The following is a 22,166-nucleotide window of genomic DNA, read 5'->3' on the forward strand; positions in this document are numbered from 1 at the left end:
ACTATTGAGAAACTTACCACTCTGCTGCAGTTTCTCACTGTGCATAATGCTGTCCAATCGGGCAAACCTTAAAGGCTTCAAAGTTTTTAAATCTCCTATATGTGAATATGGCAAATTCACATTATAGTCACTCTTTATATATTATACCTACCAGCATTTATCAGGCTTTTTTTGCACTTCCACACTTGCTCTATTGGCTACATCCACGCTAACGTAAGAGACACACACACAGGCACTAGAGGTGCGGGGGAAAATAATTGATTCACGTAAGAATCCCAATTCTGTCTAAGATTCAAAATCGATTTTCAAATTCCAAAAATACTTTTTATTTTTTTGTTTTTTATTGTGATAATGTGGGTTTCATGTTCACCTAAAAGCTATAAACGGTTGGCTTTCTAGATCCTACCGATGGAGGTCAGTTCTGGTCACAGAAACGTGAGCCTTCTATCCGCCTATAGAACACAGTGGTGTGACAGACAATGAGTGGAGTGAAAGGCTATCATGGCAGAGGAAAATCAAATTCAACCCACCAATCAATCTTTAACCTACCTTCAATAAAGGCAGCCAATTGGACACACTTGAGATTTTAGTCTCTCGGGGAATAAGGAGCTTGATAAGACTTACACCATATGCAAGCTTTGCAAAACAAAGTAAGTATTTTGCGAATACTACAAACATGCGTGCTCACCTCGCATGCCATTACCCAGAGACCAAGGAAGCCGAACATCCTGTGGCAAACGTTGCAATTGACTAACGGCTACTGCACCACTCTTCAAAACATCCAGTCAACTCTGTAGAGGTGAAGAACATAATTCGGCCCATAGCCTATTTTCGGGTTGGCCGATATGTCAAAATTCTCCCACCGGCCGTCAGCCCAACAATCGGCGACTGTCGATATATTCGGCAATATATTCTGGTTTTAAACCAGACGCAACCAGCGTCTAGAAGTAAGTAGGTAAGTAAGAAGGACGTAAAGAAGTAATTTGCCAACTGTGCAAACCCGGCCCAGGACGGAGCACCAGGTCTCAGCGGCTGCAGTGTGGTGGTTCAGTTAAAATAATCACTTAATAAGCCGTACAGTTTTTTGCTGTACTCCCCCACCCCCGACCCCCCACTGCATGCGCAGCTCTTCCACGACACGGAAGCAAGCTTTGGTGGTGGTGACACACCACTTGTCCGTGAAATCAGGCGGACAATCCAAGTAGTTCTGGCCAGGAGACACACCCATTCTCCATACAGCCTCTGCCCTGATCCCAGGTTTAAAGCACCGCCTCTCTTCTCCCAGGATAACTGATCATGCAGATTCCACACTACCACGTGCCACAATACCAAGACTGTTGCACCAGCTGTTGCATCTGCAGTATGTGTGAAGAGGTTTCATGCTGTAAAAACCTAAGAAGAGGTTGAGTATATTTTGATATACTTGTAGTTTCCATAATAAAATGTGAAGTATAAGTACATCCAATTTATTCAATTGTTTTGATTGTGTGTGTAATATTTTATTTTATGGGATATATTACACTGTCTGCTGTAGTCAGATGAGAAACATTAACAAATAAAAATGAATTGAGAATCGATTTTAAATTAATCCTGACCACAAGAATCAAACTTCATAATGTGAGATACCCAAAGATTCTACGGGTGCAACGAATCACAAAACTCACGGTTCGGATCGTATCATGGTTTTGAGTCAAGGATCGGATCATTTTTCGGATCAGGGAGACAAATATATGTTTGCTTTACATTTATTCTGTAAAACACTGAAAGCAAGGAACTTTTGTCCATGGCCAAGATGTCCAATGTTTAAATGAAATCTCAAAATACCTAAAATATTCCATAATCAATTGTTAAATTAAAGTGCAATATGAGGCAAACATGATACCTTCTTCCTTTGAACATGGTAGTGAATGAAAAGATATTAGATCTGCCCCCAGTAACTGAAAAAATCAGGTACCAAGTTCAATTTCTCACGTTAATAACTAAATTTCATGTAAATCGGTTCTGAATTAGGTGAGTTACAGTCGATTTTGGAGAGGTCTGCATCTCTCAATATACATTGTATGTTTGTATGTCATTTATTCGTGGATCTTGACCGCTCTAATTTGGCGGACGAGCAGACGCATAGCGGCAACATTTGCTTCACAGTATTTGGTAAAGTATCAGTAACATAGTGCGACATACCGTAACCAATAATTGCACCTCGGGGTAAAACACAGCACGCTTTCGCTGCTCTGCTTAGAGTTTTATGAAATTATTACTTTAAAAAGTAACAGAAGCAGTAAAACTCTATTTCACTAAGATGGTTTAAATTTGCAATTGATCCGTGATTCACATGCGAGCTGAACTGCGGGGGGTGACCAAACTACGTTCCGTTACACCACTAAAATATTCCCACCCCTGACAGGCACCAATACACTCTGGATGCACTGTGGTAACTGAAAAAATAGTTTTAAATCTATGTTACTGTGATTCTCAACATGCTCATGTGTGAATATATCGTGACCATCCTGTTTTCAAAAAGGAGGCCCAAAATTTGCCACATTCACAACTACATATAAGCACATAGAAAAGCTGCAGCAGAGTGGTAAATTTCTCAAGAGCGGTTGTGCTATGAACAGTCATGTGTAGGTGAACTGACCTGATCTTTTGTATGGGGTCTCTGCGGTAACGAGATCTTCATGTTGAAGTCTTCAAAGACTTCTGCAGTCATGTCCTCCCGCTCGCCTGTGCTCTTTACCGCCGCCTCCACACGGCCGCCCGAGGGCGCCGGTGAGGAGTGAGCAGAGTCAGCGGGTCGAGGAGAAACGCTGTCTAATCTGTTGACGCTTCCTGTGCTGGCGTTGTCCGCGTCCTCCTCCTCCTCGTCACTGGACAGCACGACTAGAAACGGGAGAGGAGGACTCTCTCATTCAGCTGAATCAGGATGACCGTGTGTTATACAGGCTACAATATGTGTTGTTGAGCCCGTTATCCAACATAGAAATAACAAAAGAGCTGCAAGGTGAATACAGGGTGTCTACAGGTAACAGAGGGGTAAATATTATTCTTTATAAGAAAATAAAAAGACACATTTTTGGAGAAAACATCTCTATTGCATCTTATTATTAAACAGCATAAGGTTCAGCAGTAGCGCTTTGCTTTTTATGTCAGAAATGTTGATGCTGATGCAGAAGAAGTTGACTGATTGTGACAGAGAGATGTGACATGTGGACAAATCAGACAATTTTTTTATGTTGAAATTAAGACAACATACGAATGACTTTTGAGGCCTAATAACTATAAAATTGAAGATTTGAAGAGGTAAACAATCCGACTTGTCAAAGCCAAAATACTGTAAAGCAAAGCAAAGCACAATTGCTTAATTTAAATGTATCGTATTCATCCACAGAAACACTGTGTTTAAACTTACTGGGGTCGTTGAGTTCGTTCTGCGTCCCCTTGGCCTTGGGGGATGTCCTGGCGTGGCAGCAGCTTGACGTCCCCGCCAGTGCTACAGGCTTTCCATTGTGTGGAGGCAGCAGATTCCCTCTGGCGCTGGCAATCCGCACTGGGAATATCTCCCTGCTGGGTGCCCCCATGCTGGAGGGCGGGCCATAAAAGTTCTTTCCCAGCAGAAGGCTGTTTGGTCCGGGGGAGTGCTGGGAGTGGATGGGGGGTCTGGGGGTGGGGGAAATGGGCTGGGCGTGCTGACAGGACAGTGGCGGGAGGCTGCTTCCGCAGCTCAGACATTGGGTGGCATCTTCGCTGAGCTTGTTGCACTTGCTGCACATTGTCTGGTAAACGTTCTGTCTGAGGGCCTGCGGGGAGGAGAGAGAGACGATATGAGAATCTAAATTGAAGAACAATAAAATCAAATCAATAAAATCAACATCACTGAATGCACATACATACAGTGATAAAACCATTACATGAGAAAGAAAAAACTTTTTATTTTACATTAACACAATACACGACAGTGCCAGTGGCATAAATAGTGGGAAAAATTAGATTAGAAAGTTACTGGTCCCGGAGAGCAAGTGGAAAACTTTGGTCATTGTCTTTTCAAGAATGTTTTTTTGCTGGTATTCCCTGCCTAATACTGCATACAACGATGTTCCTGACTTTGGCCACTGGATGGCGCTGTATGCTCAACAGGTTGAACCAAACTCAGTCAGTTATCAGCAAAATATTCCATTCGTAATAGTTTAAAAATGCTAATTTTCAACAATCATTATAAAACTATATTTAACCAATAAAGATCTTGCAGCATGGCAAGTGGAAGCGCCTCAAAAATATCAGCCTTGAACTGAATCGATGTTGAGAATAAATTTGCAAAATATTGTAATACCAAAAAAATCACACACACACACACACACACACACACACACACACACACACACACACACACACACACACACACACACACACACACACACACACACACACACACACACACACACACACACACACACACACACACAACATTGTGACATTCAGAGATTACAACAGTTCAGATCATCTCTTCAGGATTACAGAGCAACCACAACCTGGTAAACCATCAGACCCACAATGCACCTGAATCATATTCCAAAGTTGACCAACTTCACTAGTTTACAGGCATTCTCAATTCCTCAGAAAACATTTCAGGTTCAACTATTTCTTATATTTTTAAGTGCAAATTATATATTTCCTTGAAAAGGGACTAAATAACCCTTTAAAAGCAGATATCGGTCAAAATAAGTTATTTCCAAGACTTTGGAAATCGAATGCATTTTGTTACATTTTTTCCCCGCTGACTGATTTGCAAGAAGCGGAGGTGAAAACGCAACTCCAGAGTTTTTTTTATCCGAATCGATTTTTGGACTGCATCATCACACCACTCTATGGCTGCTCTCTGCTACTTGATGCTGAGCTACAGTGTCAACCCCTAATGACCTCAGTGATTTTGCCCTTTGTATGCAAGTAAAGGATCACGTTCCATTTTTCAGATCCACGTTGCATATCATCATGTTTTTAAGGTGAATTATCGCTTGGTAGCGTTAACTCTCTGCTTGGTCTCTTACCTCTGCTGACTTGACTGGTGTAGAAAAACTACAGCACACCTCAGGTAATGGCTTCCGTTTATGCTGCACTCGTCGCTTTATGTTGAGGTTCTCATCTTCTGAAGAAGAAGAAGATGAAGACGAAGAAGAAGAAATTAAGAAATAGTTAAGATAATAACCACCTGTATTTTACCCAAATGTCAATTCATAAGGGCAACATAATTGAATTGGCGCTTTCCAAATGCACAACTTGCACAGTACAGCAAACATCGCAGTTTGACCAGACAGCAGTTCACAAAATCTCCTGAGACAATTTCGGAGAAAAAAAATAAAGAGTGTAAAACACATCATGGAAATGTGTGTGCAGCTCATAGGCAGAAGACTTAAAACGCTGAAGCTGTTTCTGATGGCCTGAGTGTAGCACTACAGGACCGTGATTGACATTAAGTCAAGTTTTGATAAATCCTGAATACTCTCAGAAATACAAACTAAACAAAATGAGTTTAGTTTCAATTTATGTTCATAAAACATATTTGAGGCTTAACTCCCTTTCAGCCTTAAACTCCAGTTGTAACGTCACTGGACGTTACAAGGATGGTCTTTGTTTATTTACCCCTTCCTCTCCCCCTCAGATTGAATAAAATCGTTTCATCCCAAAGGTAGAAACAGACCACCGGAGAAGATGATAAAAGATTATGGAAATTTCTGTGGGAACAGCTTCACCCAAGGTCATCTTTGCACCAAAACATCTCCTCAGTGCCTCTGCTGTGTTCGTGCAGCCTTTATTAGCTGCTCAGTGTGTGTGTGTGTGTGTGGGTGCTCCAAGTGCCAGATACGCAGCCAGCCGCCGCCTCCTCCTCACAGGAGCTTTAGGGATTAATCTGGGAGGACTGAAATCTCCCCTCTGGCAGACACAAGGAGGTGGTTCTGCCTAATTCTGCAGAAGGGCTAACAGCGCAGACACACACACAACCCTCAAGCCTCTATACAATGCACAGACCGTCTCTCTTACACAAGCAGTAGCTGCACCAGGGAAGCCACAATGATCAAAAAATAAATAAATAATGTTTAACTTGTAACGAGTGCTCCATTTTAGGTGATTTCAAGAACAGAATCCTGAACAACGATACGAATACTTACATTTCAGTTACAAAAACAGTCAAATTATTGATTTTCAAGACCCAGTGTCTCTTTAGAGACAACATGAAACAACCACCGAGTTCTAAAAATAAAACTCAACGCATCTATGTTGCATACGTCAGCATCCGTTTCAGTTATCAGAGCGGCGCACACACACACACACAGAAACACTGTCAAGCTGCAATTGTCAACTTCCTGCTGTAAATTCCAGCTCAGCCATCTCGAAGAGATGAGACAGCTGAGCTGCACACGTTACCTTGAATATCTGGACACGTGAGAACGATCTTGTCCACCTCCAATGCCGGCTGCATGGCGGTGAAGTCGGTTCTGGTGGGAAATGGACACTTGGGTCAGCGTGTTCACTTAAGTTACTAAAATCAACATCGACGTATCATTGAGAGGGATTTTGGGATTTGAAAAATACATGAACCAGTTGTTCTTTTAACCAGCTAAAACAAATCAGGTAGATTACTATTATTAGTGGTCCAGCCCAAAGGGTGGGAACTAGGGATGCCACGGTGAGGAATTTTTATTTTTCTAACCGGTAAATAAACTCATGACAACACCGGTGTTACCGGTAACACCGGACATTTTACAAGGGGTGGGTCTAAGCTCTCCTACGGCCTTCTCTCCTCCCGTGATAAGCAGACTGTGCTGCAACTCTGCTGTGCACCCACAAGCAGACACTTTCACTTTCCCTTTTGCAGCGTCAGACTAAAGTATTGATTCAAGATTCAAGAGGTTTATTCGTCACATACATTTACATACTTCCATACCAATATGCAGCGAAATGTCAATGCAACACACCCGGTGATTATGCACAATATGTTCTAGACTAAACACAATAGCTACCTAATTTGTACTTGACTACCTAACTGAAACGAACTGATTCCTAAAAAGTAATGCAGTAAGTAAATAGAATAATATAGAATCAAATCAAATAACTCAAACGTAATACAGAGTGGGGGTACAAAATAGAAATAAATAGAATAGACTTATGTATATGGGATAGGCTATTATGTATATACAGATATGTGCATTAAAGTGCCATGTGAATAAAGTGAGGTAGTGTGTGTGGAGATATACAGTACAGTATACAACAGTATGGCACAGCAATACAGTAACACCGAACAGAAGAGCAATACAGTGCAGTATGGAGTAACCCAGAACAGTGATACAGTATTCAATACAGTATGCTACATACAATACAGTAAGATAGTGGGGCCTGTGTGTGTATCAGTGAGGACCCCTGGTGAGTTCAGCGTTGACAGTTCTCATGGCTTGCGGAAAGAAACTTCGCCTCAGTCTCTCTGTTCTCGCTGTGTGACTGCGGAGACGCTTGTCCGACCGCAGCAGCTGGAACAGTCCGTTGTTGGGGTGGTGAGGATCCTGATGATCGGGCTCTGCTACTACACCTCCTGGTGTATAAGTCCTGCAGGGACGGGAGGGTAGTTCCAGTGGTACGTTCAGCTGAACGCACCACCCTCTACAGGGCCCGTCTGTCCTGAACAGTACAGTTCCCAAACCAGGCAACGATGTTGCCTGTCAGGATGCTCTCAACTGCTCCAGAGTAAAGGGACTTGAGGATCCTCAGCGAGACCTGGAATTTCTTCAGCTGCCTCAGGTGGTAAAAACGCTGCCTCACCTTTCTCACCAGAGTGTTTGTAAAGTCCATGTTAAGTCCTTGATGTGGACTCCCAGGTACTTGCTGCTCACCCTGTCGACAGAAGTCCCATTAATCACCAACGGCGCATGCATCCTCAGTTGTAATCCTCTCCTTAAGTCCACAATCAGCTCCTTAGTTTTTCTGACATTCAGGAGGAGGCTGTTGTCCTGGCACCAGAGTGACAGGTCAGTCACCTGCCCAGGGTAGGCGTGATCATCGCCGTGGTTGATCAGGCCCACCATGACTGTGTCGTCAGCAGACTTGATGATGGTGTTGGAGCTGGACCTGGCCACACAGTCATGTGTGCACAGGGAGTTCAGCAGGGGGCTCAGGACGCAGCCCTGGGGGGGGATCCTGTGTTCAGAGTGAGGGAGCTGGACATGTGCCTCCCCACCCTAACCACCTGAAGCCTGGCTGTGAGGAAGTCCAGGATCTAGGCACACAGTGGAGTGTTCAGTCCTAGCTCCTGCAGCTTGACAGTCAGTCTGGTGGGGACTATGGTATTGGAGGCTGAACTATAATCGATGAACAGCAATCTCAGATAGGCCCCCTTCCGGCCATCAAGCGTGATGTGCAGTACCTGGGAGACGGCGTGATCTGTGGGTCTGTTCTGCTCGTACGCGAACTGCAGTGTGTCCAAGGTGCGGAGGAGGGAGGCCCAGATCTAATCCTTTATCAGCTTCTCGAAACACAACACAGCCACCAGACAGCAGTCATTCAGGCAGGCAAGAGAGGTGATCTTCGAGACAGGAACAACGCTGGACCTCTTGAAGCAGGACAGGATCCCTGATTCAGCCAGGGAGGCGTTGAATATCGTAGTGAGCACCGGGGCTAGCTGGTGAGCACAAGTCTTCAGTGCTCATCCAGATATGCCATCTGGGCCCGCAGCTTTTCTGGTGTTTACCCGCATCAGAGCCCTCCTGATGTCATGCTCAGACACAGAGTGCGTGCTCATCCCCAGCGGTGTAACTCCAATTAGCTGGCGACCTCGCGGTGCTGTTGCCAGACTCAAACCGTGCATAAAAGGAGTTCAGTTCATTGGCTAGGGGGGCGTCCACACTAGTGGCTGGGGAGGAGCTGCTCTTGTAGTTAGTAATAGTCCGCAGCTCCTGCAAGCGTCTGGTGTCCCGTTGCTCCATCTGTAGCTCCAATGTGTCTCTGTAAGTCCATTTGGCCTCCTTCACTGCCCTCCGCATGTTTTACGACAGCGCTTTGTAATTGTCCATGTTTCGAAATACAAGACCTTCGTTGTAAGTGGACGTGCGAGCATTCAGAGCGCCACGGATGGATATATCGACCCACGGTTTCTGGTTTGGAAATATCCGAACTTTCACCGTGGGAACAATGCTGTCCGCTAACATAGCTATGAAACTTACAGCTACTTCCGGAAACTCACTGACGTCACTGGAACTTGATTGGAACATGTGCCAGTCTGTCAGTAAGAGTGTCCTGAAGCGCCGCCTCTGAATGGTCCAACCACCGCTTTATGTCCCTCGTCACCACCGGTTCACGCACGATGCACGGCTTGTAAATGGGAAACAGCGAAATCGCAGAGTGATCTGATTTCCTGAAAGCAGGGAGTGAGACGGTCTTGTATCCATTCTTGTAAGGTGTGTAACAGTGGTCCAAATTTCTATCTCCCCCGGTGGCACACGTGATGTGTTGATAGAAATTAGGCAGAACTTTTTTAAGGTTGGCCTTGCTTAAGTCCCCAGCCACCACCACAGCCGAGTCAGGATGTTCATTCTGAAGTCCGCACATCACACAGGTCCAATACTGCTGTGTCGGTGTCCACTTGCGGGGGAATATAAACGGCCACGATGATGACTGTGCTGAATTCCCGGGGAGGTAGAATGGACAGCATGAGATGATCAGCTTTTCCAGGTTCGGCAAGCAGAAGCGGGAGAGAGACTTGATGTTGCTGGGGTTACACCAACAGCTGTTTATGACGAGGCAGACACCTCCACCCTTGGATTTTCTGGACGTATGGCATCGGATTCAACCATGTCTCCATCAGGCAGAGGACGCAAGTTTCTTGTATCCCGTTGTAATTTTATCCTCGCTCGAAGATCATCTATCTTGTTCTCCAGGGACTGGACATTGGCAAGAAGGATGCTTGGCAGAGGTGGACGGTAAGATTGCGTCCTCATTCTGACCCGAATGGAGCTCCCGGGGAGGCGGCCACAAGGGGCTGCACCGCGATCGCAAACACGCTTGATAACACGCTTAGTATTTTACTAATAAGATTTTTTTTTCTTTTTATATTATGAACGTCAGCGCTGACACATGAAAACTCAATGTCTTTAATTTAGCTTTTAGCTTTCAAAAAAAAAAAAAAGCAAAATGACGGTGGAGGTGGTGGGCAAGTAATGTCATCGGTGTACGCCAGAACACCATGTGACACTGGTAACACTGATAACCACGGCAACTCTAGTGGGAAGCCTATTGTTATTTATATTATTGTTATTTATATTATTCTTCTGCCATGATAACTGGTCAAAGTTCAAACAAGCACCTCGTGTCAACTACGCAAATTTTAGTATTTTTACAGCTTATAGAGCTTATTGTGCGCAGTCACCGGGTGTCACGACATGTCATTGCATATATGTATGACCGCATGTATATGTATGTGACAAATAATCTCTTGAACTTCAACAATGTTAAAGTCCAAGTTTGATCCACATAGGACTATATTTGTAGGGGGACTTGGTTAAAAAAAACAAAAAAAAAAAAACAACAACCAAAAAAATCCCAACAGTTTATTTAAGAAAGGAACCGGAAATAGCAAGGCGCAGCACTAGAAGTGCTGGAGCGAAGGGACCGGAAGTTGTGGAGCAGGGCGCTTTATGACATCATCATTCAACATGGTATATACTGTATGTGCAGGGTATGACTATGAAGGGGCTTTCGCATAGGACACGCTGTACACTGTGCTGGATCAGTGTTTACATTCCATCGCAAGCAAACTCACAGGGCGCACAGCGGCTGCACGCTAATCAGATACTGGATGAAGAGAGAAACCACCCGGACTCCTGAGTTATCGTCCTCATGGACATGAAGAAAGGGAATTTAAGACACCCAACGCCCGAAATACAAGCAGTTTGACCGTCCGACCAGAGAGAACACACTGGATCACTGCTAAACCACTGCCCACGACGCGTATCACGCTGTTCCCCGCGCTGCTCTGGGAAAGTTCGACCACGTCTTGGTCCACCTCATCCCCGCATACAAAAAGAAAGTCAACTGTCTAAACCTGTTGCGAGTAGAACGAAAAAAAGGAGAAGCGAAGGATCTGCGTCCCACAATGCCTGGACCGCACGGACTGGGAGATGTTCAGATCTGCCGCTAACAGTCTGCATGAATATACAGATGCTGTAACGTCATATATCAGCCTCTGTGAGGACAGCTGTATATCGACACGCACCAGGGTGAGTTAAAACAATGACAAGCCCTGATTTACAGCTTTGATGGAGGAGCCATTTAACAGTTGCGACAGGGAAGGGGTTAAAGTGACAAAACACACATCTGGCAAAACGGTTATTGCCATTGGTGCAATTGCTGTTACTAACCTGGACCCCATGCATTGCTGGCTGCAGCTATATTTATTATTACTAGTCCCAGAATTCCATTAAAACTGCAAAAATTAAAAAAATATATTTAATAATAATCTTCAAAATCTGGGTTTACCCAAATTATTTTCTTCCAAGTTTGCCCAACTCTGATTAATTGATTTGGTTTTTCTTGGTCAACTGAGGTGCCACAGTACTAGCCACAGTGCTGCATCGAATTAATTGAATCAAATTAATTAATTGCGGCTGACTTTCACTTCTTGCATTGTGCCGATCTTTGTATTGTTGCCAGGAAAGGAGGACCCCACCACCAACAGCGTAAAAAGTAAATAGAGAAGCAGATGCATAATGCAAAACACATTGAATGGCTGTTTCTTATAAAGGACGGGCAAGAAAAAGTCAAACATCACATATGGGGATGGTAGCTCAGGCGGTAGAGCTGGTGGTCTAGTGATCTAAAGGTTGCTGGTTCGATCCCAGGCTCCTCCTGCTAGCATGCTGTAGTGTCCTTGAGCAAGACACTTAACCCCTAATTGCTCCTGATGGCTGCGTCCGTCGGTGTTTGAACAATTGTAAGTCGCTTTGGATAAAAGCGTCTGCTAAATGACTAAATGTAAAAATGTAATATGGGATTTTTTTTTTATCAAATTATCTTACGAATTACGACTTTAATTTGTTACCCCGATGAGAACAATACTGAAAGAATTGAATTCAATCTTTTAGAAGAAAAGTGAATTAATTGGATAGATAGGAAGCTTGTGCAGGTATATTGGATTAATGGAGCTCAAAATGGAGGTCTCAAATGTTACAAGATGCAAGGTGACACACTTGCCATGCACTAAGCTACAGGGATTTCACCACAGTATGGAAACTAAAAGGTCAGGCAGTTATTTCATGTCATCCAAGATTTTATACATACAAATAAATGTACAATGGTAACAGCATGTTGCCAATAAAATACAATGCGTCCAATCTGAAGATGATAAGGATGACAGAACACAGTCTCTCTTTATCAGGATTAGAGAATTAAAATCAGATCAAGGAATCAGTTCTTTTAACAAAGGAACTATGAGCATCTCTTACCTTTCCTTCAAATCAAGGCTGCTGTAAGGGAGTAAACAAAACAGTGTAAGCCTTTTGCTGATTGCCTCTGAATAAAATATTGTCTTGTCTTAATTTAACCAAATAATAATCATAATAATGCTGGGTGATGACAAAATTATAATCAATATTGTAATAAATATTTGACCAATTAAATCAATACCAATGACATAACGATTGTTAGCAATTTCATACTGGGCATAAACCTAAAATAAGGGTGGGTGAGTACCAGTAAATAGCTCGGCTTATATGTGTGCAAATGACAACGGTAAATAGACCTGTGCCGAACAACACTGTCAATGCTGCTGAATGAATCAATGATTGACAAAGAAGGGATTAAAAATTCAGTTAACCAACTTTAGCCCCTGGCTAAAGGTTTTTTCCTCGTCGACTATTAGTCACCAGTTCAAGCGATTAGTCGACTAATCGTTGCACGTTTGTTTGTTTTTTCCTGCGAACAACCGACTCAGGCTATTCTTGTTGACTAACGTTTGTTTGACTATTTTGGGGCAGCCCTAGTTGAGGGTCACTAATACTCTACTGTAACGGATCCTGAGGAGTCATTTGAATTTAACCCATCTTACCTTTGGACTTGTTTCCTTATTAGAGAATTGTGTGCGTGCTGAAAGTGTCGTCCTTGTAAAACCATTCCTTGCGATGGCATGGGACTGGAAATGAAATATTTGGATCGGTTGGGCATCATAGAGGGCGTGGCTACCATGTGCGGAACTTCACTGGAGGGCAAGAAAAACAGCAAGGGTCCTTGTTTTTAAAACAGATTTTTAGACCTGCACTGTGTGAAATCGGGCATCTACAACAAAAACTCAGTCGATAAAGGCCAGCTGCTCCTCGATGAAATTTGGACCGGATCATGGTCATGGACGGTGTAGTCCATTCAAGTGAGTGCAGATAGTATTAGCAAGTTGCTAGGCAGTACATTCGGCAATTTGTGTGTAAAAGTGCAGCGACTGGGTACATTTCACAGGTTGCCCCCCCCCTCATTTGACAATTTAATGGAGACATTTGCAAAAAGAGGAAAACTTACAATCTTTTGAAAATAATACAGATTGGTTGAATTTGCAACCGGAAATCATGAATGCCTACAGTACCTGAGTCTCTTGGCAGGTCCGAATCTGTTCAGAGGCCTGTTGTGATGGTTTTCCCGGTTTTCATATGTTCTGAGGGGGTCGGATGAATAGAAGTGCCTCAGAGTCGGAGACTGCGGGAGATGGGAGAGATTGTTCACAAAAACATTTTGAGACGTCTGTCCCGTGCTTCACTCAGTCAGCTCAACCAGGGCCATCTTTAAACAATAACATAGCCTTTCCTAGACAAAAATACGAAGGACATCTACATAAAAATAAAAAAAACTCAGCTGTATAACAACGCATTGTTGACTCCTTTAATTATTGATAATAGGTTTTAGGGGCTCATCAAACAGATACATAGCCACGTCAAATTTCAAAGAAAATAACATACAGAAGTTTTGTAACATTACAAGTCAGAGGAAATAATATATAGACATATTTAGAGTGAATGCTAAAATAGATCATTCAGCTCAGTTTTTAATTAGACTTCATTCTCGCGGTCTTATTTGATTGTTCTTTTAATGCCCTTTTGGATATTTGATTTATTACTGATTGCCTTCTATTAATGTAGAGCACTTTTTCATGCTGTGTTTGAATGGTACTGTACAAATAACAGTTATTATATATCAAACCCTGATAACCATGACAGTACATCAGACATAGTAAGACATCCTTGTAAAATACACTCACTATGCAACAAACCGTTACAGGCCCTTCTTCCACCCATCTGTCTCCTCAAGAATGAAAAAAACTGCCTTTAAAAACAGACTGTCAGAGCTCTAGAGCAGTGCCAGCGGAGGTGGAGAGGGCTGCCTAGAATCCTCCAGGAAAAAAAAACTGATCAGAGCCCATTCGGGAGTCAACAATAGGGTGTGCGAGTCAGGCGAGAGGGTGGAAGGGAGGGGACAGAGGGATAGAGATTACAGCTTGGGGAGGCCCCGCTACCTTCTTCCCCTCCAGGGAGCTTTGCTGCTGTCTGTCCCCCTCGTCCATGGTCACCGCAGATGAGCTGTCCAGGAAACAAGGGGAAAACAAGAAGAGGAGACGTGGTCAGAATGAAGCATGCTGTGCCTGGTGGAACACTTTCTGATAAGGTTATTTGATAAAGCAAAATGGCCTTAAAATATTGTGTTTTTGTGTGTAGTAAGGCTGGATAAAATTGACATAATCAAATATCAAAATATTTTTTGACAAATCCACCAATAATTTGACAATATTTTGGAGGTGACCATTTGCGCGGGGTGCATTTATACACAGGAGTAATAAATCTCTGGTAATGTGGATATTACGACCAAGCAGGTAGAGACATTAATTAGTCTGTGAAGTTCAGAAAACGTAACTGTAACGCAGCCTTTAAGAAAACATAATGATACCGATATTATAATACTATATCGCCCAGCCCTACTGTATAGACCTGGTATGTTCCTAGAGCAGGGGTCCCAAACTCGCGGCCCGCGGGATGATATTTTGTGGCCCCCTACTTGACAACAAAGTTTAGTGTTAGTGCGGCCTAGTTCTCACACGCACCTTTTTGCCGAGTCGTTGCGCCAGTCGTTGCCCTGGGTGTTTTATTTTTTTTTTATCACTTATGGGCTACCATAGCTCAGGCTCGTGACAGCTTCCGGTGGTGTTTGTTGATAAGTTAGCCAACGCGTTAGTCACTTGGTTGAAACATGATTCCGGAGTGACACTAAGTGGAAGGAAAATATATCCTGTCACCCAGTGCAAGGTACAGAGGACTTAGGAAGTGGGCGCACTCAACAAGAGTAATCAGTGACCTAATTATTTTTTTTATAATCTTTTTTTATTTATTTATTGATTTTTTTAAATTAAAATAATATTTACTTTTTATTATTCAATTTGTGACAAGGTGTCGTCACTCCAGAACAAAGGCAAAGTGTATATTAAAAGCCTGCTCAGGTGTTAACCCAGGTTATTGTAGTTTTAATACTCCTATTACTACATAACATCATATAACACAGTCAATTAATTCTATTATATAATTATAGAACCCAGAATCGCGATTGTGGCGCCTCCCCTTGCGGCTGCCTGCGCGAGCACCTTGTGTGGATTACGCACATTTTGGTATTTTTTAGTATTTTTGGAGCTTATAGAGCTTATTGTGCGTAATCACCGGATGTCATGACATTTCACTGCATATATGTATGACCGTATGTATATGTATGTGACAAATAATCTCTTGAACTTGAACTTGAACTTAATAAAGACAGCATAGTGTTGCAATAGGAAAGGGAAAAGAAGTTTTACTTTTTTTTGGAATACTTGAAACCCTTTCTTTGTGGAATACTTGATGCGGCCCAGCCTCACCCAGACACTACCTCCAGCGGCCCCCAGGTAAGTTGGGTTTGAGATCCCTGTCCTAGAGGCTAAATTCCCTCTAGTTTAAATGGAAGGTCAAACTTAGACTAGTCGACTAGTCTAAAAGTCAGAAAACATATTGCGTTATATTATAAAAATATTGCGTATATTATGCCATTTGAAACCTTTAATCACATTCTTCAATAACCAAAATCGTATTTTAAAATGCCGCTGCCCAGGCATAGTTCACCATCTTTCGGGTATATCGCACCTGCCCAAGCTCCGCCTCCCCAACAGACTGTGCGGAGGCGAGTGGCACACTCAAGCCCCGGGAGGGACGGGGAAGGCGCAGCGAGTAACCTCGGCCGCGGCCCCGGGAAATGTGCCCGACGAGGGGACGCAGACACAGGGAAACTGATCTTCCATACACCACATTTCAGTGCAAATTATGTCAATATGTAATTGAAATGTGTACATTAATATAATATTAGGGCCTAATAGGTTTACCCGACTAGTATTTCTGATGCCGACGAGTGAGGGTAGCAAAGTTTATTTGACTAGTCAACTAATGGCGCATATCCATCGTACAAATAGCAGAAATACAAGATGGGGTCCCGAGAGGATACAAAGCAATTTTGTCGAACACAAAAAAGAATCTGCATGCAGGTGGGTGCTGTGTTTTGCCGTGCGCTGAGGCAAACCGGTGCATCGCGGGAATTGCCTGCTGATCAAAGAGGTGTCAGTGGGGTCTGCTACTGTATCTGAGGCACAGAAGAGAAAGATTGGATGGAGAGGGAGGCGGTGGAGTTCGGAGATGTGCTTACTCATGTCTGCGCTGCTCCTCGCAGTCAGCCGAGAGGGAGAAGCTCCAGTTCTGCTTGTACCCGCCATCACTCTGTGTCTCTGATCTATCCAGCGCTTGAATATAATGATGATAAAAACCAAACTTGTGTCAATGCGGGGACACAAGAGCAGGACAGAACCATCTGTTGAAACAACCATTTGATCACTTCAGCTAGATGGGAAGATTTGGCGACCTAGCGGTTCTTACCTAATTTAAAAAGGATCATCATACCACTGACATCAACACAACTGATTAATCATCAATTCACAGGGAGGGAAGTAGCCATCCCTTGTGGTATTCTGGTTGAACTTTGAACGTATTTCTGGTGTCGAGCTAAGATGGGTGTATGTAACCAGCCGTTATACGATAGTCTGGTACAACCAGAACTACACCAATTATAATTTCACCTGCTCTGAGAAATGATAATTATTAGAAATTTTATAGGCCAGTGACTCAACCTTTTTCCATATCAAGGACCGTCAGTTTGATATGCATTAGGCCACGTAGCCCATTTATAAGATTTAGTCTTTGGGAAGAAGATCTGAAAAAATTGATATTGTTAGACATGATCAAACCTGTCTTCACAATAGCTACAGAGAACAGTAAAACTAGGATCAAAAGTCATTATTGTACATTCTCTGATGGTGCTAACATCTTATAAATGAAATAATGGTGAAATTTAACCACTAATCATTTTTGCTGGGGACACCCTGGAACCTCTTCAAGGAGCCCTGGGGGTCCCTGGATCCTGTGTTCAGAAACACTGCTATAGGCTATACAAATACATGAACAGAACTAAAATACATATGCATATCTCACACATTTGAAGTAACATGGATCTACTCTTAGGCCCATGGTCTTATTAGAGTTAAATATTTTAAGTAGGGCACTCTTTTTTTAGGTTTTCAGTGTTATGACACCATTGAGCGCCCCGAGGCCCTCAACTGAATAATGATAAAGTTTGATACTTATTCGGTCCCGCATAGCTTCTTGCGCTGAACAGTGAACACACCATTACCACCGCAAAGGTTAAAGGTTCATTTCCAAACTGGAGCGACAGTACTTAAAAAGGTACTCATGTATGTATTTTCTGTGCTGCAAGGCATTGTGTATAAAAAGCATCAACAAAAGAACACAGCAAGCTAAGTGCTTGAGATGCTAACATGGATTACGCCTGGAGGAAACCTCTATGATGCCGGCTTTGGAAAACGTCTAGAGTTTGGCACATAAGGTTCAAGTTCAACAGTGATACGTTAACACCGGACGTCAGAAATCCAAAATACAAATGGTGCTTGGCACTCAGCACGGGATTATGTCACCTGCACTGACGTCACTTTATGGAGGAGAATTGAAATATCATCACACATTGGCTACATTTCCGTGAGCAGACACCCTGCCGTTTGAGACACGACGCGGATCCATTAAGTACTCAGTCATGCACTTTTCATTTATGTCACGTGGGTCGTTACATCTGCATTATAGTTAAGGAGATCATTGCATTTAGCCGTGAAGCCTGGTGTCACTTGACAGTTGCAGCTCTCGATCGCGGCACAGCAAACGTTGCTCATTTTGCTGCGGTTAACCTAGAAAACTGGAACACATGCGCTTCTCCACCACAGGATAAACAGGTCCAACTGCCAAGCTGTTTAACTTTACATCTATATAACATAAAAAAACAACAACAAAAAAACAACAGATAAGGGATTAGTGACAAAGGCACGTTTAAATTGCAGGAGCTCTCCGTGAATCCTTCGAGGGGGAAACATCAGGGGCAAGTTCGGCAGAAAACGCCGTGTCAGACCACGCATGCCCAGAAGTTTATGACATTTTGAAAAAGATAACTCCTTAATTTTTTTCGGCCAAGGTACGTGGGCCTGTCCGGTTCAAGCCCTTGACCTGTCACCTAAATAGTAAATACCCTCTGCTCCGCGGTGACAAGCCCCGAGGCCTCGCTCCCGGAGTAGAGATTGTGAGATGCTGGTGTCACGGAGCCCCGGCCCTTAGCCTACATATAAAATACAGAATTACACCGCCTCATCCTATAAGACACCGCGTTGACTGTTTAAAGTCAACTGTTCAACACACACACACACACACACACAGTTGTGATGTGCTGCTGTAACGAAAAGTGTTCTTTGCGGTTAAGAAGATGACTTGGATCAAATAAAATTGGGACAAGAAACACACGGTCAGCATTAACATAATAATAATAATAATAATAATAATAATAATAATAATAATAAATAAAAATACCAGCTCCTTTAATGGGAAACAACTGTTGTTAGCTCATAATTTTAAAAGTATCTGGTAGAAATGAGGAAAAACTAGCAAAAACGGCGATATACAATAAACAAAAATATGCACAAAAAATACAAAAACTGGCAACATATATCAAATATAAGAATGAACTCAAAAAATAGAACACAATGAAATATACAATGAACCCAAACATTAATTCGCCTCTTTATCGCACGTTCACACTCGGTCAAGAGGAAATTTTGCAAGTTTGCATAAATATAACGACAAAATAAAACGTGTAGATAGACTGTGCAGCAGGACGGGGGATAAGAGAAGTCTGCTTGTCAGCAAATCTGCTTTAAAAGGTGAAATGTTTAATTGAGTCTTTGAACTGTTTTAAACTCCGAGCGTGCAGAAATAAACGTCTTTAGAGCAACTTACTGAGTGAACTAAGCCAGGAAGGCCTTTGTCCCGCTGTGCCCAGCATGCTAACCCCGCTAGCGCCGTAGCATCGGATCGAAACTCGCCTCGAGTTGTTCCCCCCGCCAAACGCCGACTTCGGCTCCATTTCGTTCGTTTTTTAAACACACCTCGCCACCAAAACCGCCGACCGGCACCTTCCATCGACGCCCGAACGTCTGCGGATTAGCGCCGCTACCTAGCGCTAGCCGCCTAGCCGAGCCTCGGAGCGAACAGCGGGGCAGCAAAATACGCTGCGTGGAGTGAACGTGTTCTAGAAAAATCCTGGTTCCGGAGCCGCGGGGTCTGTAAAATGAAATAAAAACCGGGGGACGCTGCTTTGTGGCTCCACGGAGGACAAAGAACCGAGCCTTACCTTCGAAGAAACAGCTGCTCCTGTTGTGGGCCATGTTCACTCCATGTCTAGTCCATGTTCCTGCTGACGGAGGTTCAGCGGCGGCGACCCGAGGCTCTATGTTGCCAGACGGGTGGCTGTGGGGCTATGTGGCTGATTCACTGACCTGACTGACTGTCTGTGGGGCTGTCTGCCTGATTAACTGACCTGACTGGCTGTATGTGGGGCTGTCTGGCCACTGGATTGAGTGTCTGGCTGACTAATGTCTGTCTGACTTTGGTTCGTTAGCTAGTTTACTATCTGCTTGATTGATTAGCTGACTGACTCACTGACTGGTTGGTTGGTTCACTAAATGACTGATTCCCTGAATGACAGGTTGACTGGCTGTTTGTTAACTACTGACTGACTGACTAGTTTGTTCACTGGTTAACTGACTGGCTGACTGGTTGACTGACTGAGGGACTAGCTGGTTGGTTGGTTGGTTGACTGGTTACCTGTATGGCTGACAGACTGACTAGTTGACTACCTGTCTTGTTGATTGACTGACTGGTGGACTAGCTGCCTGGTTGACTGACTGAGCTACTGACTGCCTGAATAGTTGAGTGACTGTTTAGGGTCTGGTGACCAATTGACTGTCTGACTGATTGGCTGGTTGACTAGCTGACTGACCAGTTTACTATCTGGCTGGTTGGTTGACTAGTTGATTGGTTAGCTGAATGACTGGTTGACTGACTGAGGGACTAGCAGACTGTTTTGTTGGTTGACTGGCTACCTGTATGGCTGTCAGACTTACTTGTTGACTACCTGTCTCGTTGATTGACTGACTGGTTAACTAGCTGTCTGGTTGCCTGATTAGTTGAGGGACTGTCTGGTGACCTAGTGGCTGTCTGACTGACTGGATGGTTGACTAGCTGACTGGTTGACTGACCAGTTTACTCTCTGGCTTGTTGCTTGACTAGTTGACTGGCTCACTGAATGACTGGTTGACTGACTGACTGGGGGATTAGCTGACTGGTTGGTTGACTAGTTGTTTGGTTACCTGTCTGGCTGTCTGACTGACTGGCTGGTTGTCTGACCAGTTTTCCATCTGGCTGATTGGTTGACTAGTTGACTGGCTGACTGAATGACTGACTGTCTGTTTGACTAGCTGACTGGTGGGATGACTAGTTTGGGGTCCGGAGAATATATATGAATCCAACAACAGAATTAGACTGGACTGGACCGGCTGTATGGCTGACTGGTTGACTGGCTGGTTGAATGCTGGCCGGCTGCCTTTTTGTCCAGCTCCTCAGCGCAGCATTCACCTTTATCACGAAGCATGTTTTGACAACGACCACTTTAATCCGTCTCCACCGAAACACTTGACCACGTTGGGCTAGAACCAGCGCTGCGCCGCCAGAGACCGTCCCTGACGTTGGGCTTTAGTTCTGTACGCTCCCCCAAAGACCCTAAAGCAGAGATTGCAGGAGCTAGATTGCGTGGTTTCGTGTGAAAGGAGTGGACTCCAGGATGTCACAGAGTTTGTTTGTCGGGCGGCAGCAGAACCTCCGAATGAAATATAAACACGATTATTTTGTTGTGCACCGTGCACAAACATTGTGTCGCGGCCTGGGAAGAGGACTGCGATCATCACCGTTTTATTTTATTTCCTTTATTTTCAATCACAATCAGGCTTTATTGGAAAAGTGTGCCTCCACGCAAACAAGGAATTTGACTAAGGTGACGTACAGAACATATAGTAAAACTTGAACAAAAAAGAGTAGGATCTCTAATAAAGAGTATTTATAAGGGGCATATCATCGTGTCATATTTCATCTCATCTTATGTGTTGGTAAGAATCAGTGGCGTTGACGAACGATAACGATCGAGGAGTTTAGTTCTTAAAAGTTCTAAAACTTCTAATACAACTTTAATGTACAATGGAGGTGCTGCTGCATTGAGGATGAGGGAACACAGAGATGAGAATTGCCTCAGATGAAATATCAGTGCTCGAATCGATGATCTGTGTATTATACCGCAAAACAATATCATTCATATTATATTGTTATTATTGTTATTTCCATAGACATTGAAGTGTATGATTTTAAATAGAACATGAAACCGGGGTTTGTGCAGATTTAACATGGGGCCAGTCGGTCTCCATGTTGAAGTGTTATTAATAATTTCCATCCGTTTAGTTGCAACATGTCTTTTATACTGTATATAATTATTAACCAGAGATTTCACATATCTGAAAACATCCTCTCACACTGCAACACATGCAATCATAAAATGTTGACATGTGAGGTGGATGGTGATACCACATGTAATAATGCACTCCCTTCAGGTCCGGTCTCCGATGACAATCACAGAGTAACTGATTGCTT

At 43.5% G+C, this 22,166-nt stretch overlaps 2 protein-coding genes across 5 annotated transcripts in view; one reads left to right on the forward strand and one right to left on the reverse strand.

Moving 5' to 3' along the window:
• LOC307248203 (sentrin-specific protease 6-like) overlaps positions 1–19,931 on the reverse strand; it is a 34,373-nt gene extending 14,442 nt beyond the window's left edge. For 2 of the 4 annotated variants that reach the window (XM_080024496.1, XM_080024494.1), the window contains exons 1-10: positions 19,822–19,931; positions 16,729–16,822; positions 14,531–14,594; positions 13,607–13,716; positions 13,082–13,231; positions 12,480–12,500; positions 6,418–6,488; positions 5,043–5,140; positions 3,410–3,797; positions 2,639–2,880 (exon numbers count right to left, since the gene is read on the reverse strand). In XM_080024496.1, the coding sequence (XP_079880622.1) occupies positions 2,639–2,880; positions 3,410–3,797; positions 5,043–5,140; positions 6,418–6,488; positions 12,480–12,500; positions 13,082–13,231; positions 13,607–13,716; positions 14,531–14,594; positions 16,729–16,822; positions 19,822–19,855 (1,272 nt within the window). In that variant the 5' untranslated portion in view covers positions 19,856–19,931. Of the gene's footprint in view, positions 1–2,638; positions 2,881–3,409; positions 3,798–5,042; positions 5,141–6,417; positions 6,489–12,479; positions 12,501–13,081; positions 13,232–13,606; positions 13,717–14,275; positions 14,332–14,530; positions 14,595–16,728; positions 16,823–19,821 lie in introns of those variants that run through there. The other 2 variants (XM_080024495.1, XM_080024497.1) reach the window with 2 other exon arrangements.
• The window catches only part of filip1b (filamin A interacting protein 1b), a 36,772-nt gene continuing 33,874 nt past the window's right edge, over positions 19,269–22,166 (forward strand). Inside the window, exon 1 of the mRNA XM_080024493.1 lies at positions 19,269–19,351. The gene's annotated coding sequence lies outside the window, so the exon portion shown is untranslated. The remainder of the gene's footprint in view (positions 19,352–22,166) is intronic.

The sequence above is a fragment of the Zeus faber genome (assembly GCF_960531495.2).
Source record: "Zeus faber genome assembly, chromosome: 2".
NCBI lineage: Eukaryota > Metazoa > Chordata > Actinopteri > Zeiformes > Zeidae > Zeus > Zeus faber.